We start from the raw sequence: 16194 nt of genomic DNA on the forward strand, positions 1-16194 counted from the left end.
AGCATAGTCTAAAATAATTCAGGTGAATTCTGTACAGTGATGTAAAATCTGTATATTTGCTTTTGATACTGTTCAGAGAAAGGCCCACGTTAGGTAAATCACTGTCATGATTATTCAAAAGTACGGAAGCTCTTATAAATGCTATTGCAGAGAGAGCAGATCACGCAAACTAAATTGCTTGACAGCTTTTGGCCCAGAGGCATGGAGAGAGGGTGACATAGAAGGATGGTGCAGAGTTGAACAGCAGGCTGAAACTTTAATATGTACCTAAACATAAACTGTATCCTGGCTGCAGATGTTGCAGATGCCCCTTTCTATTTTGTGATCAAGAGAAAAATAAGAATTCCTAGTTCCATTTGCCTACCCTTTTAGGGACTTAAACCCATGGTGATCTCTATCTCTTTTCCCAAAGCTGAGGATCCAGCTGTGTTCATGCTGCTGCCTGTAGGGGATCTCCTGTGGTTTATCCTGTCTATTTCCTTTGAGAAACAGCCTGTGGTCCATCCAATTGGGTTAGGTTCTGCCTCTGGATCTTCTTCCTTGTGAATTGTTATAGGACAGCCAGGACATGGCCATAGTATCTTTTACTGGTAATGCAAACAAAGCAGAAACTCAGCTCGCTGTGATTAACCTAGCCTGGTAAAAAGTGCTGGCTCATATTTTGATGGGCATCCTGTGATGTGACTGCCACAATATTTTTCTGGCTAATTGAGGAGGGAGGAGTTGAGGAAAGCAGAAGATGCTGCAGAATACTCTTACAGGCTAGGCATGAAAATAGTGATGGCTCATTTAGGTTTGACCCTCTCCCTTTGTACCTTCCTTGGGGCAGACTGTTGTGTTGGGCATTAATATAGATAGAATTGTCATGTGTGGGTTTTTTTCCCAGCTCATTTTGCTTTCTGTTAGTGTCTGAGAAAGCTAATCCTGATGAAAAGGAACATAATAATGCTGTTTGCTTTTTAATTTTTTAAATTGTTTAAAACAGTTGTTTGTTAATATTGATTTTACAATAATCTTTAATTTTACAATAATCTTTAATCTGTGAAGCTGAGATAGTGAAGATATAGTTAAGTAATTACAGCTCTTCTAATTACTATTTTTTAATTCTCTGGAAAATTTTCATTATTTTATAGATGAGTTACATGGTACAATAATATGAAAAGTATTCATACAATTGATTTATTTTAAATTGGAATAATTCCTATTTTTCTTAAAGGATAGGAAAAAATTATGTGCCAGTTCATACTTGGCTTTATCAACTAGGAATCTGTTTTAATTTTGTGTCTTGAAATGGCCCTAAGAGTGTTTCTGACATCTGAATAAATGTTCTACCTTTTTTGTGTTTGCAGCTATTCATCGAAACAGTCCCCGTCCTGTAAAAGTACCTCGGTGCCATAGCGATCCACCAAATCCTCATCTTATCATCCCCACACCTGAAGGCTTCAGGTATTTAGCATTATTAGTACAGAGTTGTACATTGGCTTATCCTCTCTTGCTGTGTAACTGCCAGTAAGGGTAACACCTTTTCTATTGAAGACAAAGAAAGTATTAAAAAATAGCATGTTGTCAGTCTGAATTGTATCAGTATGCTTTTAATGACAATATAGTTTCTTACACTCCTCTACCCCCTTTATTTTACAGTTTTTATTGGTGTATGCTTTCTGTCTTTGAAGTCATTCTTATCCTCTTCGCCTTTCTTGAGAACTGTGTTTCAATGTAACAAGCTTTTATTCACTGAAACCTGGTCATTAACAAGACTTTTACTTCCTTCCCCAGATTGCATGTCTGCATATGTGCCCACAAACAGTGCTTTATGTGGTTTAGTGTAGATTCTTTAAAATGTAGCATTCTGGAATATGGTGGCATTTCTGCATCTCATTACCAACCTGATGTGAAGCAGCTTAAAACACTGGATGGTTTTGCTTACCTTTGAAAGAGTTGACATGAGAATTAATACAAAAATAGTTTTAAAAGTCTCAAAAAGAACATTGCCATACATATTTTACACAATCAGAGGGCCTTGTTTTTTAAGACGATCAGCACAGTGTCATACTCTACACTTGACTTCGTTGTTGTTGTTTTGTTTGAAGTTGCTTAGCTGTTGGCAGCAGCTAGCACTACTCTAAAGACAGATTTTTCTTTCAAAGATTATAATTATTATTATTGTATGTATTGACAGCCCCTGAAGGTCCTGAGACCCAGAATTACGTCTTTATGTACTAGAAAAACCTTTAAAATCAGGCCTTATTATGCACATTTCAAAATTTAACTTTTAAAATAAACCTTCAATTCCATACTTTTTTTTTTTTGCCAAACTGTTTCCTGAAGTTTTTCTTCTTGCCACAGCACGCGGAGTGTCCCTTGTGATGCACGGAACCATTGCAGCATAGCTGTCAGTCGCCCTTCTCCCGTTGGTAGCGACTCAGCTCAACCCAAACCCGTCAGCAGTGCAAATGATACCAGGTAGCTCCACTCCATGATGTAGCAGCCTCATTCTACTTACATCACCCATATAACTTTTCCACATACTTGCATCCTAGTAGATCATTTGCACCGTGTTTTTCCGTCCCATCATGTCTTCCACTGGCTCCTTCATTCATGTTTGACTTGAGCAAAATCTTCTTAGACATAGATGATAAGACTGCTTTCAGATTTACAATGTCTGAACCGTATGGTAGTTAGAGTGTGCAGTTCTGATGTAGATTACAAATTTGCTCAGTAAAAATGCCTGTGAAATTAACTTATGGCAGTCAGTTCATTGGCATAACTTTACTAAATAATTAGTATTGATAACTAACACTTTGCACAAAGATGACTGTGAGATGCAAATAAACCCAAGGATTTTTTTGTTGTTGTTTTTATGTGAGCTAACAGTTTTGCTATTGTCTGCTATAAATATTTGGAAGTACTATGTAGTGGCAAACCCAGAATTAAACACATAACATTTCAAAAAGGTGTTTTTTTTATTTCTTGCTATGCCTTTGGCTTCTTAGGGCTGTGCAGCATAAAGTTAATATGAAAGAAACCATTCCTGTACCAGAATATGTAACAGAAACCACTCTGGTATTGTCTGTTTTCAGAAGTCACAAGTGAATTTTTTTGGCAGACCTAGGTTAGTATCTTTCTTACTTTTTGGCCTCTGATTTGGCTGTTATGTTTCAGACTGTTGGTGTTCTTTCTTCCTGTGCCACAGTCAGACCATTGACAAGTCTCTCTTTTTTTTTCCCTTCACTCCCGACTGTGAAAGTCCTGCTGTTCACACAAAGATATCATCTTAGGGTTTGTAAATAGCTCTTTGGATTTTTATTTCTACTGTAGAGTACCAAAAGCTCACTTGTGCAAGAAATTTTTATGAATGGAGACACATGATCTGTTTCACACAGCCATAGAGAAGAAAAAGAGAACAGGTAGTGAAGGACAACAGCTTGATGGTGACCAAAGTGAACTTAGATATGACTTGATTATTAATTACTATTATTTTAAGAAATAGTTTTCAGTTGTTAGGCACAAAATCATCGTGGTTTATAGATCTGTTTCCAGATGCACAGCAGAAGCATACAGTAAGTTCTTAAGAGGGAAGTTACCACTTTCTATAAAATTCTTTTCTGCAAGTCTTTTCAGTTAATTTTCATGATAAGATGTGACTTACACCCTACAGTAGCTTCCAGAAGTACACCTTGTGAGTCTGGGCCCTTTATTTTGGTTGGAAATACATCCAGAATATCTGTCATTCAAACTACCTGTATGGATTATATGTATATATAGTCTCCAGCTCTATGCACTTGAAAAGGCCTTTTCAAGTAATGTAGAGAATTCTCACTGAGAAGATTCTGGCATCTTTAGAAGCTGACAGGGTGATGGTTAATTAGAATTTATGATTTTGAAAACGCAGAGTTTGTTCATTTAATTATTAGTCTCTACACAATGTATGAAGGGTATCTTTTTCCTAGAATATGTAGAGCACTTTGAGCCAAGGAATATCTTTGAAGTTAGTTTTTCAAGAGGTTGATAGGAAGCTAGTTTTTAATACTGTAAGCTTTGGCATAATTTTGTACCACTCTGTCAGGTGGCATTTTATACCACAACTGTCGAGTTTATAAATTGACACACTTGAATACAACGTTATATTCTTCTAATGTTTTCTGCATATTTGTTCTACACAAATACTGATCAAAGTGTAAAGTCTGGCATTTTGACAGTTTCTTCTAGTTCAAGAAAATAGTCATTAGGAAGAAATGAGAATTCTGCTCTTTAGCTGCAATCAAATACATAATACTTTTACAGAATGTAACACAAAAGCTGATGTGAATGCAGCATTTTAGTCAAATTGCCTAGGTCTGGAATTCCAGGACTTGTATTTTTCTCAGAGCTCTCAGTTTTTACTTTTCTGATGGTTGTTAATAAATTGTCCCATTATTTTTTTCCCTAAGCACTGCGTGGATTTTTAACTAGGGCTGCTCAATCCCCCTGGATTATCTTGGGAGAATTTGAAGAAAAAGTTATTAAAAATTATTAAAACAGAGACAGAGTTTTGGAGGCTCTTGTGGGTTTTTAGGGGGGTTGTTTATTGAGGAAGGCAAAATATTGCAAGGTGATGTATTTATAGCAAATTCTTGTTTTTAATATAGGCAAAGTTGCAAATGGAATCTGTTGGATCAAGAGAGTGTTTTTTGGCTTTGTATGCAAGGTGTGGGGGCCCAGCTGCTGCACTACCACAGAAACAGAAACTTTGTACACTTTCCAGAATTTCTGTAGGCGCCTATGACATGATTGTAGACATTAAATATGCACAAAAAGCTGAATGTAGGAACTTGATAAATCAGAGGCAGGAGGCAGCGTGTAGTGCACAAATGCCACCATAGTTCTATTGAAGTTTCTCTTAAAAAAATAAAAAAGAAGTTAAAAATCAATTTAATACAAGGAGAAAGCAAAGTTCAAAGTAGCAGTTTCTGGGTGTTTTCAGTAAACTTTCTGTTGGTTATTCATTTTGCACTGTATTCTTACTAATGACATTTGATGTTAATTTTCTGAGCTAGCTGGGGGTTATTATTCATCATTTTATATTTGTCCAGGACTGGGCAGAAATTTAGCAAGTCATCTTTTTTACTCTATTTCTTTGCCTTATAACATGCACACAATGTTTCTGGACACAAACAATGAAAGATCTGGGTGACAGAGATGAGCATGAAATGGATTTTAAACACCTGCATTCAAAACTATAATACTTAAGTTCCTCTGTTTAGCTGCTGTTTCATTTTAGAGGTGGTTTAGCTTTGCTTGTTTTTAAGGTCTTTGTGCATCTAGAATTGTTTCTCTGTATGCGCTGAGAATAACCTCAGCCTTCTTGCTGATTAAAACCACAACATCCTGAAGAGTACTGAGTATTCTCACTAGTTCAGGTTCAGTTCCTTCTCAAACTTAAAAGATTTAGTTGGCAGTAGTAGGGAATGCAAAGCAAACACTCTCCTATGAGAATGTTCTCAATAATAGGGTATCTTGGGTTTTGGCTTCTGTTCTTAAGATTGTGAACACTGCATCTTTTCTTTTTCTCTTTCTCTCTTTTTCTTTTTTTTTTTTCCTTTAATAAACCCCCCAAACTATTATTAGATAATAATTGGGTACAATTCAGAAGCAACTTTAGAGCTGCAGAGAAGCCCTCTCATAGGTGTGTGCACTTTGTGATGCCAAGTATCTTTCATCCTTTTGTAGCTGTTAAATCCTTCACTGAAAACTAACAGTGTTTCTCTTTCCAGTAATGTTTAGCTCATACCTCTAAAGCGTTATGTTAAAGGAGGCATCAGTCACACATCTTCCCCACCATACTTTAAAAATTGAAAGGGACCCTTATCCAAAAGGGACTTAATGTAGGAATACTGTCACAAGAAAATGATGGGTCTAAAACATGAGTGGATTGATTAATGTCTTGGGCTGGAGAAAGGTGCCTGAAGATTTAAGGGTTTAAGACTCATTTCTCTCAGTGTTATTTTCCCATTCTGTTCAGCATGCTTATTCATCTGGGTCTTATTCTAAGGTATCTTATTCTACTCGGTGCTGTCTGGAAGAGCTAGGGCTTCCAAACAGTCAAGCTGCTGTCATTTAACACTGTCCTTCCTGTCAGCTTCCTTATGGCTTTTCCCAGTAGTTTTTTCTTAATGACTGTGGACTATGACTGTATTTGCAGCTCACTAGGGCATATGGATTCAGTTACCACCCTTCATCTGATGATGTTGCTCACATTGTCATCCAGCTGAATCATTTCTGATTGTATATCCAAACCTGGCACCAGCTGCGTCCTGCAGCAGCTGTCTTAGTAGTATGTTCCAGGTCATTAAAATGCATTCTGTGTTATGGGAAAGTAACAGTTGCAAGTAGTTTGGGCTTTTGAAGCTTAGGGGGTTTTCATAGAGTGGCATGACTAAAATAATGTAAAAAGTCTTCATTTGGGGGAAAAAAAATTCATACAAAGAGCTTTTAATTTATGTCATGGCATCAGGTTTTCTTTCATGTTACTTCCATGGTTCATATCCTAGGCTTCAGAGATTCTCTTTAAACTGCAGTTAAATTGTCACTGTTAGTTATTTAGTGCAATGCTAAGTTAATTAGTACAATGGCTCTTTTTAACAGGGGTTCCAGTGTCCCTGAAAATGATCGACTGGCTTCAATAGCAGCCGAGTTGCAGTTCAGATCTCTTAGTCGTCATTCCAGTCCCACTGAAGAGCGAGAAGGTGATTGTCACAGTAACAGATTGTGGCCCTGATGTGCAGATGATTTATGCCATTTACATATTTCTCTCTGTTTCCAGTTCTGCCCCTTTCCAAATCTTTTTTTCACCTTTTCCCATTCAGAAATCTTAGATTTATAACTTTGAGGCTTATATTGTCAGAGTAAGTTCCTCTATTTTCAGAAACATCCACTGTTCTCTTGCCTTTCATATTGTTTCTGAATTGTAGCAGAAGGAATTTCCTGGTATCTTACTAAGTTACAGTGTCCAAAATGAAATGAGTAACATGATTGCTAAATTATAGTAACTTTCTAAATGTTGTTAAGGAGCTATAAACTGGAGCTATCAGGACAGTGAAGTTTTCTATCCAGTTCTTTAACTTCCACTGCAATATTCATCTGATGAATACTTGCTATTATTTGCATTCTGGAAGAGGGGACAGAGTGTGTGACTTGAGGTACTGAATCAGAGCCTCTCCTTCAGGTTTCCCCAGTCCCTGTGTATATGGTATTACATCAAATACCATGAAATGTTGATTGTTAAGGTAGTGTGTTCCGCACAAACTAAAATGAAGTACAAAATCCCAAGTGAAGTAGAGTTGATACTGTGGTTATCCTGCAAAATGAAGTGGATTTCAAAGAAAGAATGGCCTTAAAAATTTATACTAAGAGATGTGGGGATTTTTTGGTTGATTTGTTTGCTTTGTTTTAAGCAGATGTTGAAAATACTGTCTGCCTCATGCTTATTTCCTTTTATGTATCTGTATGAATAGGAAACTGGCTGAGTTTGGAATTAATACAGGTCTTTTTCTAAGGAACTTTAAAAGATTTTTTTTCCTTCAGATTTCTTACATAATTAATTAAGTGCCTGAATCACAGAGCTTTCCTCATTTGGGAAGGAGATCCCTGTTCCTGTATAAATTAAATCCTATTTCAGGATAGCTTTCACAATTTGTTTTCTAAAGAGAAGTAATCTTGTGAGTTCAACAGCATACCTTGCTATATGGTTGCCTCATATACTTGTAGGGTGTATTAGTCCTGATATGTAACATCTCAGGTTCTGCTGAACATAGTGGCATAATTCTTAGTATGAGATAAAGCCACTTCTATGCTCACAGTATTTTTTCTCTAGAACCATCATATCCAAAAGGAGATTCAAGTGGCTCTTCCCGGCGGAGCTGGGAGCTCAGAACATTAATCAACCAGACCAAAGGTAGGTATTCAGGAGTCACTTTAATGTAATATTTATCAAACTAATGCTGCAATAAAAGGCTGGATCTTAATGCTGATTGTAAAGAGGTTTTCACTGCTGTGTAGATAGAAAAGGGAAAAACCAAAATCCTGGTTGCAAGTAGAATTGCTAACAAAATCACAAGGTGTACTGTCTGAGGTAGGAGAAATTAAACTTCATGAAGGTTAGATCTTTTCAGTTCCTGAAAGATGCTAGCAGTGCTTGTGTTTACAAAATTAGTACATTTATTACTATAGGAATTGAGGACATTTGCTGTCCCTGCTCAGTGCCCAGTTATGAATTGTATGAGATTAGGAAGCACTTCCTCACTTTCTGAGATCTCTTCCCTAGTATGGGATTTTCTTATTGTGGGTGTCTAACAGCATGTGATCCTGACTGTTTCCTGAATTCAAGGCTGTTGCGGGGCCCTCTCTGTCCTGCTGCTTTTTTCATGAAACATAAATTAACTGAATTACTTGTGAGACTCCTATAGTGAACAGATCTTTCGAGGTCCATTCCAACCCTTGGGATTCTGTGATTCTGGCAGGAATCTCATGAAACATTAGAAAAAAGCTTTCTGTCACATGAAATCTGGTCTCATTAGGTGGCTCAGGCAGAACACAGGAGGAACAGTACTCTTTTTTTTCCCTGAAATCTAAAAGGCTTATTTTTTTGTTCAGAAGATAAACATTGAAGGAATTGAGTTTGTTTAAACTAGAAGAGTGAAGGAAAACCTGAGAATTTCAAGAAGGCTGTTGCAATGGGAACTGATTTTACTGCTCAAAGATTTTGGTTTAAAACAACGAGGCAGATTTGGTGTAGATGAAATGGCATTAATTATATGTGGGCACTAGAATATGTCATTTAGGAGTATCAGTATCTCCAGCTTTTGGAGGCTGTTAGAAACAGGTTGGACTACTGTCAATCAACAGTGACAGATACGTAATTTTGGTGCTTTACAGGGAGGGGATAAATTCATGCTGCCCTGAGATTTCTTCCAGCCTCACTCATAAGGATTCTGTTTGTGATGAGACTTGAAAGCTGGAGTTATCTAGTACCACCAAATCTCTGAAGTAACAGATACTGAGTTTTCAAAAAAACCTCTTATATCTCTGTATAGCACAACTTAACCTATCCTTCTTTTCTTGCCACTCTTAGTGACCTTAACATATTTCCGCTGTCGGTGGTTAGACAGGCTAAGTGCAGACAAGTGTTCCATTTCGTACGTTTAATTTCCTTGAATCAAGTAAGAGATGACTGGAAAAGTACCAGTACTCGTTTTACTTTAGTTTCATATTTGATTTGTAAGAGATAGTTTAATATGTGATGGCTAAAATGTTTTATGCTTTTCCTGCACCTGAAATTAGACTCACAAAATAGTTGTCTTCTAACTTAGGTCACTTCATGTGATACCAAAAGGTAACAAAATACAAACACAGCGAATATTTCTCAATCAAGGAAATTGTTCATCACTCTTTTTAGACACTGCTTCCAAGCAAGCACCGATTGAAGCTGTTCAAAAGTCTGTTCAGTTGTTTGAAGAAAGGAGATACAGAGAGATGAGGAGGAAGAACATCATTGGCCAAGTTTGTGACACACCGAAATCTTATGATAATGTCATGCATGTAGGTTTGAGAAAAGTGACTTTCAAGTGGCAGAGAGGAAACAAAATTGGTACGTTCATTATACCTTCATTTGTCAGGCTAAAATACCAACCTTAGTATTTTTGAAGGAAATCTAGGGCTATCTTTCGAAATCTTGGGTCTCCATGTAGGTAATACCAACTTTACTGAAATCAGAAGGTTAAAATACTGCTGCAGCTAGGACTTCCTTTATGTAGAACTTCAGTGTTCACTGCTCAAATAGCAAGAAACAAATAACAAGAGGAGGATTTGGTTAGGACGATTACTTAGGTATGACCCTGTGATACCTGCATGTGTTTAACTCTGTGAGATGTTTGACGAGTTCTGCTTTTGGAAGAACCAGAAATACAAATGGAAATGAGCACAAACTTTGGGGCTTAATTCGCCAATATTATTGTTGTTTCCCCTATATGATCATTGCTGACTCCAGCTTGGGGTTTGTGGGGAAAACCCTTGTATTCATGACCTTTCAGGTCAGCCTCTTAATGTAATGTTTTTACTTTTAATCAGCTTGAATTCAGGACTATGAATGTAAGAACAGGTGTAACAGGTTAAAAGCTACTTAAATTCTTAAATTGAAAGAAAGGTAAATAACCTCGGCAAGCTGATTCCAGTGATGTTTTCTCATTGCAGTTGATGTTCACGTTGGTTATTGAATTTAGTATCATTTTTCTTATTTTAATTCTGCAGGTGAGGGCCAGTATGGGAAAGTCTATACGTGTATCAGTGTTGACACTGGAGAGCTGATGGCTATGAAGGAAGTGAGTACTTGTACAAGAATCACTGCTGCCCTTGTGGGTTTTTGGGGGTATTTTTAAACTGAATGTGCATGACTTAGCAGATATGAAGGATTTCTGAACATTGTTGCTATCTAACTGAGAAAGGGTGGGAAGGCAAGTGTTTCTTCATGTGGCCACATATAGGGTCTTAGCACTTGTTCCTCTTAAGTTACTTAAAGCTTTTTCTTTTCAGTTTACAACTTCCAATTTAAATGTACATAAAATGGATGAGTTTCAGAGGGATGTTGTGAACTTAATGAAAGCTTGCTTAATATATAAGAGCTCCCCTTAAGAGATCTTCAGTTATTTTGGAAAAGAGTTTTCTGGTTAGTGAAGTCTGTACACAAACTTCTATTTACTTTGCAGGTTTTCCTTTCACATTTTATTCCTTTTTTCTTCACTCCTTAGAGCAGAAGTGTGGCATCAGATTTTTTCAGCTTCTCCTGTAGTTTAAGGAAGCTAGGCTGAGTCACAGAACTCTTGACTAACCTGGTGGGTACGGAAAATTTGTCAGGGTGGAAGCAAGTAAAGCTGTGTAGGTGCAGAGATCTGTTTTCCTACAGCACCTTACCATTTAAAATATTTGTATTGTTTAGTTTTATGGCATTTCTACATCTTCAGACAACTGTGAGCATCAACTCTTCACAGCAGTTGCCATGCCAGCCATTTGATGCTGGAGCAGTTATGTTTTATGAGCCAGTTCTCTCTCCCCCCTCCCTCCCCCAATACATATGTGATCTGAAAGGTTTGGACAAGCAAGACTGGGCTTACGCTTAACTTCTTGTACCATAGTCATTCAGTAATACCAATACCACTTGAAATCTTGTTGAGTTGTTTTTTTTTTTCTCAAAAGTTCTCAACATTTCTCAAAATTTTTCTCAACATTTCTCAAAATTAAATAATATTTCTCCCCCCATTGGTAGCACTCAGCTTCTGGAATTCAAAGTTGCTCTCTAAGTGCAAGTACTTTTTACAAGTTAGCATGTATGTGCTGTTTAGCAGAAACTCAAGTCAGATGGATCCTGTTTCACAGACACTTTACTAGGAGGCTGAATATGCAGTGTGCTGCCATTTCCTGTCGTTTTTTAACTTCCAGGGTTATTTATTTTTAAGCTAGTTAAAGATACTGCATTTTCTCCACCTCCTGAGATTTCTTTACTGTCTAAAAATCTCTTCAAAGTATGGTGGAGAAGCTTTACTACAAATACAGAGTTATGGCAACTTTGAAGTGTTACAAAATATGTAAAATACTTGAATGTCAGTTGTCACCTTTTTGTAACCTCCATGTATTTGATTTTACCACTGAGTGCAAACTGTATCCTGTAGTGTTTATACAGAACAAAACAATTACAAGGCTTGATAAATTTTTCCTCCGTGAAAAATCTATCACGAGATATTGTAGGAGAGCTAACGAAAACCTGGTTCTTTCACTACAACCTTTACCACTGTATCTGTTCCATGCCTCACCTTTTCCTTGCAGCTGCCTCATTCTCAGTGAAGAGCCCCTCAGTGAAAACCCTTAGAATCTCAGTTGATGAAGTACCTGGTAACGAGTCTTTCTTGAACGATAGCTCTCACTGATACTACTTTCAGATTCTCTTGTACTCTCTCTGTCTACCATGTTTAAGATAGTAGGCAAGCTTGGAAGAGAGATACGTGCACACATATGTGTAGTTATACATCAAAGTTAGGGCATTTCGCTCTCACAAAGTTTATAATTCATCGTATTTCCACAGAATATTCCAAAAATAGCTCGGTTGTGGTTTTTGTTTAAGTGTTTGGGTTTTGTGTTTATTTCTTTTTGTTTTGTGTTTGTTTTTGTAGTTGTTGTTGTTCCTTAGCAATTTGAAATAGTGGGAAATAATGAAAAATCTTTCTTGCAGATAAGATTTCAACCAAATGATCACAAAACCATCAAAGAGACAGCTGATGAACTGAAGATTTTTGAAGGCATCAAACACCCTAATCTTGTTCGTTATTTTGGTGTGGAGCTCCATAGGGTAAGAAAACAGTAATAATTTGGGCAGAGAGAAAAATTTACAAAGCTTTGGATCATTCTAGTTTAGCTTGTGTGGATATCTCTTGATATTTGAACTTGCAAAGTGTCTTTTTAGCTCTGACTGTTGAGATCTCTGAAACATAATTTGGAGAAATATTTTGGAACTGGTACATAAACAGAGAAAGTTCCCAGTAAGTGAATAGACTGAGTAATAGTGGAGGTTTTTTTATGCTGCTGCTGTTTTAAGTGCTCTAAGAGCAAGCTGTATCATATACAATACAGTAACTTTTGCCTGTAGGTAAAGACTAGAGAGCCTAAAACCCTTCACTGTTAGCAGCAAAGGTTTTACCAATATCTTGTTGATACCTGGAAAAATTTTGTGCTGGTGTTTAAATGTGGATGCCAGAATGGTATCTGAAGAAAGCAGATCTTCAGCTAGCATCTCTTCAGAAGGAAAAACAAATTATCTTGCTGGAGCCTGCTTTTCTTATGGAATTGGATTCCAGAGCCCCACTTTTTATTAGTCCTGCTTCCCATGTGCCCTTCCCACCTCCCCTGGTGAGTCTTGGGTCTTTCATATTTCCCTACTGAGTAAAGTGGGCAGGAAACAGAACGCCTGGTGTCTGGCTGGAAAGTGGTGGTGGATTTGACTGATTTGGTCATATGAATGAGTTGATTTGCTGACCCATTGCTAGTTTAGAAGGGGGCATGGGGTGCTTTCTGTCTACATTTCTGTACTTGAGGACAAAACTGTGGGTGTCTGTGTCACTGGGTCATTGGGTTCTCAGGGTAGTTCTAAGAACTTGGTGTCTTTAACATCTTTTTGTAGTAATTGAAGCTGTCCGAAATTGGCTGGGCTTGGAAACAGAGAGAAAAGAACCTAACTTCTTAATGTGAGTTAGAATTGGCATGCTTGTTCAAGCCACAGAAAACAGCAAAAAACTTGCCCTGCCCAAGCAACCAACACAAGATACTGCAGGAACTGGGAGAGAGGGAAAAAAACCTCCTCATTAAAAACCATCATTTTACCTTTCTGTCTAAATATGCAAAGAAAGAAACTCTTTGTAATATACCTACAACATTTCCAAAATAGTTTTTGGTTGATGTCAAGGTAATATTTAATAATAGTTTTATACCACCAAGTAGATAGACAGATAGACATGTAGCACAGATTTTCCATAGCTGTGCAATAGAATATATTAGTTTGAAGCCTGCTGAAGAGAACAGAGTTCTGAAGATATGATTTATTAGACATTCCACGATAAGAGGTACTTATCAAAACATTACGTGGTATTTCCATTGCTCTTGTCACAGACAATGAAGGATGGAAGGAAAACTTGATCGCAATTCAGTGTTAAAAACCTAAAAAAAATCAAACTAACACTAATCATATCCGATTTGGTTCCCACAACAGGAAGAAATGTACATCTTCATGGAGTACTGTGATGAGGGAACTCTGGAAGAGGTATCAAGACTGGGCCTTCAGGAGCATGTCATTAGGCTCTACTCAAAGCAAATCACGGTTGCTATCAATGTACTACATGAACATGGTATTGTTCATCGAGACATTAAAGGTAATGTTTATTGAAAATGGTAATGTTTCAGTGTTGTAGATGAGGATGGTGGGGAGGGATGTGGGACATATTTGCCCAGATTTAGTGCACGTTATCTATACAGCCTTTCAGTGTATGAAGCCTTCCACTCATTTTTCAGTTTTCAGTTTACAAGTGATTGGCCAGTAACATTGCATTTTGTTAAGTGCCGAACATAAAAAGTGTTCACACTTGGCATTGAAAACTCATCAATTCTGCCCATGATTTATATAGTTTCTGTGGAGGTTAAGATTGTTGGGGATTCATCCAAACTCAAATTTTGGTCCTTGTATTTTTAGTACTAATATATTGAGTTATGTAATGTTGTTTTTCTTCTTAACTATGCAAGAAACAGTGTTTTCTGGGAGATGACAAGCAATTTACTGTGCTAGAGTTGTTCAACAGAAGTCTTCCTGGTGATTCCCATTTTCCAGAAGAGTTTTAGGATTTCAGATGAGGATTGCTTAAACATTGTTTAAGCAATAATATAATAAAAGCCTTGTTAAAAGAAGTCAAAGGGATATGGTAGAATTACTTATGTATTGTTTTTGTTTTTGTCATACATTTATCTACTCATGCCTGTCTCTCAGCATTTGCTTACAAAGTGAGCAGACTGGAACTACGGTAACCAAAGGGGCTTTGGTTTTGACATTTGCTTAAAGCACTCTGTGTCAGTCCACATTTCACATTCATTTTTCTTTTCCTGCGCCTCCAAGAACATCCTCCATATGTGGTTTATCTTGATTTTGTTAGTCTGGCATATTTTGCTCACCTGTGACAGAAACTTAACTGAAGGTAGGGGAAACGATGAACAATGCACAGACTATGCCCTGCGAATGCTCATTTTGTGTCAAGGCAGTGCAACCCAACGATGCTGGGTTTCTATGTCCCTCTTGCTCACAGGGTTTTGAATCACCGCAGCAGTGTAGGAGGTTCCCAGTTGCTCTTGGTCCTTTGGCCTCGTGCTTCTCATTTGGGAAAAGAACTATCTACGATCCAGAGGCCTCCCACCCAGGTAGGCCACTCTTGAGTCAGTTTTGGCTTTTGTTTCCTAGAAAACACTTTCCCTCAATCCCATTTCCCAGCAATCTTGCCTTTTCTGATTCTCCTTCCTCACCCAAGGTTTCTCTCCAGTTGTGAATTTCCCTCTGTGCTATTCACAATGCCCTCCTTGTCCTTTACTTGATCATTCCATATCCAGGTTCTGATTAGCTGGATTATGCTCTCCCGGAAGCTTAATGTGATCAAAGGCTGTGACCAAGGCTGGCTGACAGGGATTTCTTTTGTGCGGCTCTCTGTCACTGCTGATTTTTTGATAGATTTCCAAATCGGTCTTCCTCTCATCAGGGAAATGCAGGGAAGTGAGAATAGCTGTTTAACAGAACTGTAATTCAGCGTTATTTGAAGGCATTTCTGTTGCAACAGGTTCCTCATATCAAATGTTGGGGTGTTCCTTGAGAATAGCAGCAGCTATAAACAGAGTGTCACTGCAGACACATCTATGTATAGGCCTTCCTGAAATTTAATGACAGAATATGAAGACAGCACAGAGGGTATTTTTGCTAAGGATGTCTGATGTTATGTTGGGAGTCTCTTGCTGTCTCCTTTTATGCTAACATTGCATCCTCAAGTTTTCAGGCTAACAGCAGTAAAGAAAGCTCTGGTTTTCATTTTAGCTCCTCTGTAGTCAGGTATTTTTCTGATAGGAAATCGGAATGATAACACGTCAGTCAGACTGTTAAAACTGTTTTCCTATGGAAATCTTGCTGTCAGATCGGAGGTTGCTGAACATCTCTGTGGATCTCTTTCTTTTACCAGCACATAACAAATTCATAATTGTTTATTCTGCAGTTGGTGTCTGCCAGTATCTTGTGCTCAAAACGTGAGTCTTTCAGTTAGTAGTGTTCACTTGTGCCACTGTTGTCTTTCAGATGCTATTACAGCATCCAGTTCTTAAAGTGTAAAAGATGATGCAAGATACAGCTGCCTTGAATCCTATTCACCCCCTGCTTGTGAGAGCAAACTGAGGGTAGTGTTGCCTGGTTGTTACACTTGGTTGCACTGGTTTTGATACATAGTTGGGGCTAGTTTGTGATGGTGAAGTGTTTCGGGATACTTTTTTAATCTCTATTCTGGGTATTGGATTTTAACCCCTGTGGCTAAGCCCAGATTCCTCACTTATAATTCATTAATCTTTTGCAAGAAGCTGTTCTGCTAAATGATCAAGAGT

General features: G+C 37.7%; 1 protein-coding gene across 6 annotated transcripts in view; it reads left to right on the plus strand.

Annotated features, from left to right (window-relative positions):
* MAP3K4 (mitogen-activated protein kinase kinase kinase 4) overlaps window positions 1-16194 on the plus strand; it is a 66383-nt gene that overhangs the window by 43738 nt on the left and 6451 nt on the right. For 2 of the 6 annotated variants that reach the window (XM_005150116.2, XM_031049783.2), the window contains exons 16-23: window positions 1350-1446; window positions 2347-2463; window positions 6625-6725; window positions 7853-7933; window positions 9434-9625; window positions 10285-10355; window positions 12257-12373; window positions 13787-13946. In XM_005150116.2, the coding sequence (XP_005150173.2) occupies window positions 1350-1446; window positions 2347-2463; window positions 6625-6725; window positions 7853-7933; window positions 9434-9625; window positions 10285-10355; window positions 12257-12373; window positions 13787-13946 (936 nt within the window). Of the gene's footprint in view, window positions 1-1349; window positions 1447-2346; window positions 2464-6624; window positions 6726-7852; window positions 7934-9433; window positions 9626-10284; window positions 10356-12256; window positions 12374-13786; window positions 13947-14867; window positions 14980-16194 lie in introns of all 6 variants that reach the window. The other 4 variants (XM_031049784.2, XM_031049785.2, XR_004080718.2 and 1 more) reach the window with 3 other exon arrangements.

The sequence above is a fragment of the Melopsittacus undulatus genome, chromosome 3, assembly GCF_012275295.1.
Source record: "Melopsittacus undulatus isolate bMelUnd1 chromosome 3, bMelUnd1.mat.Z, whole genome shotgun sequence".
Classification (NCBI taxonomy): domain Eukaryota; kingdom Metazoa; phylum Chordata; class Aves; order Psittaciformes; family Psittaculidae; genus Melopsittacus; species Melopsittacus undulatus.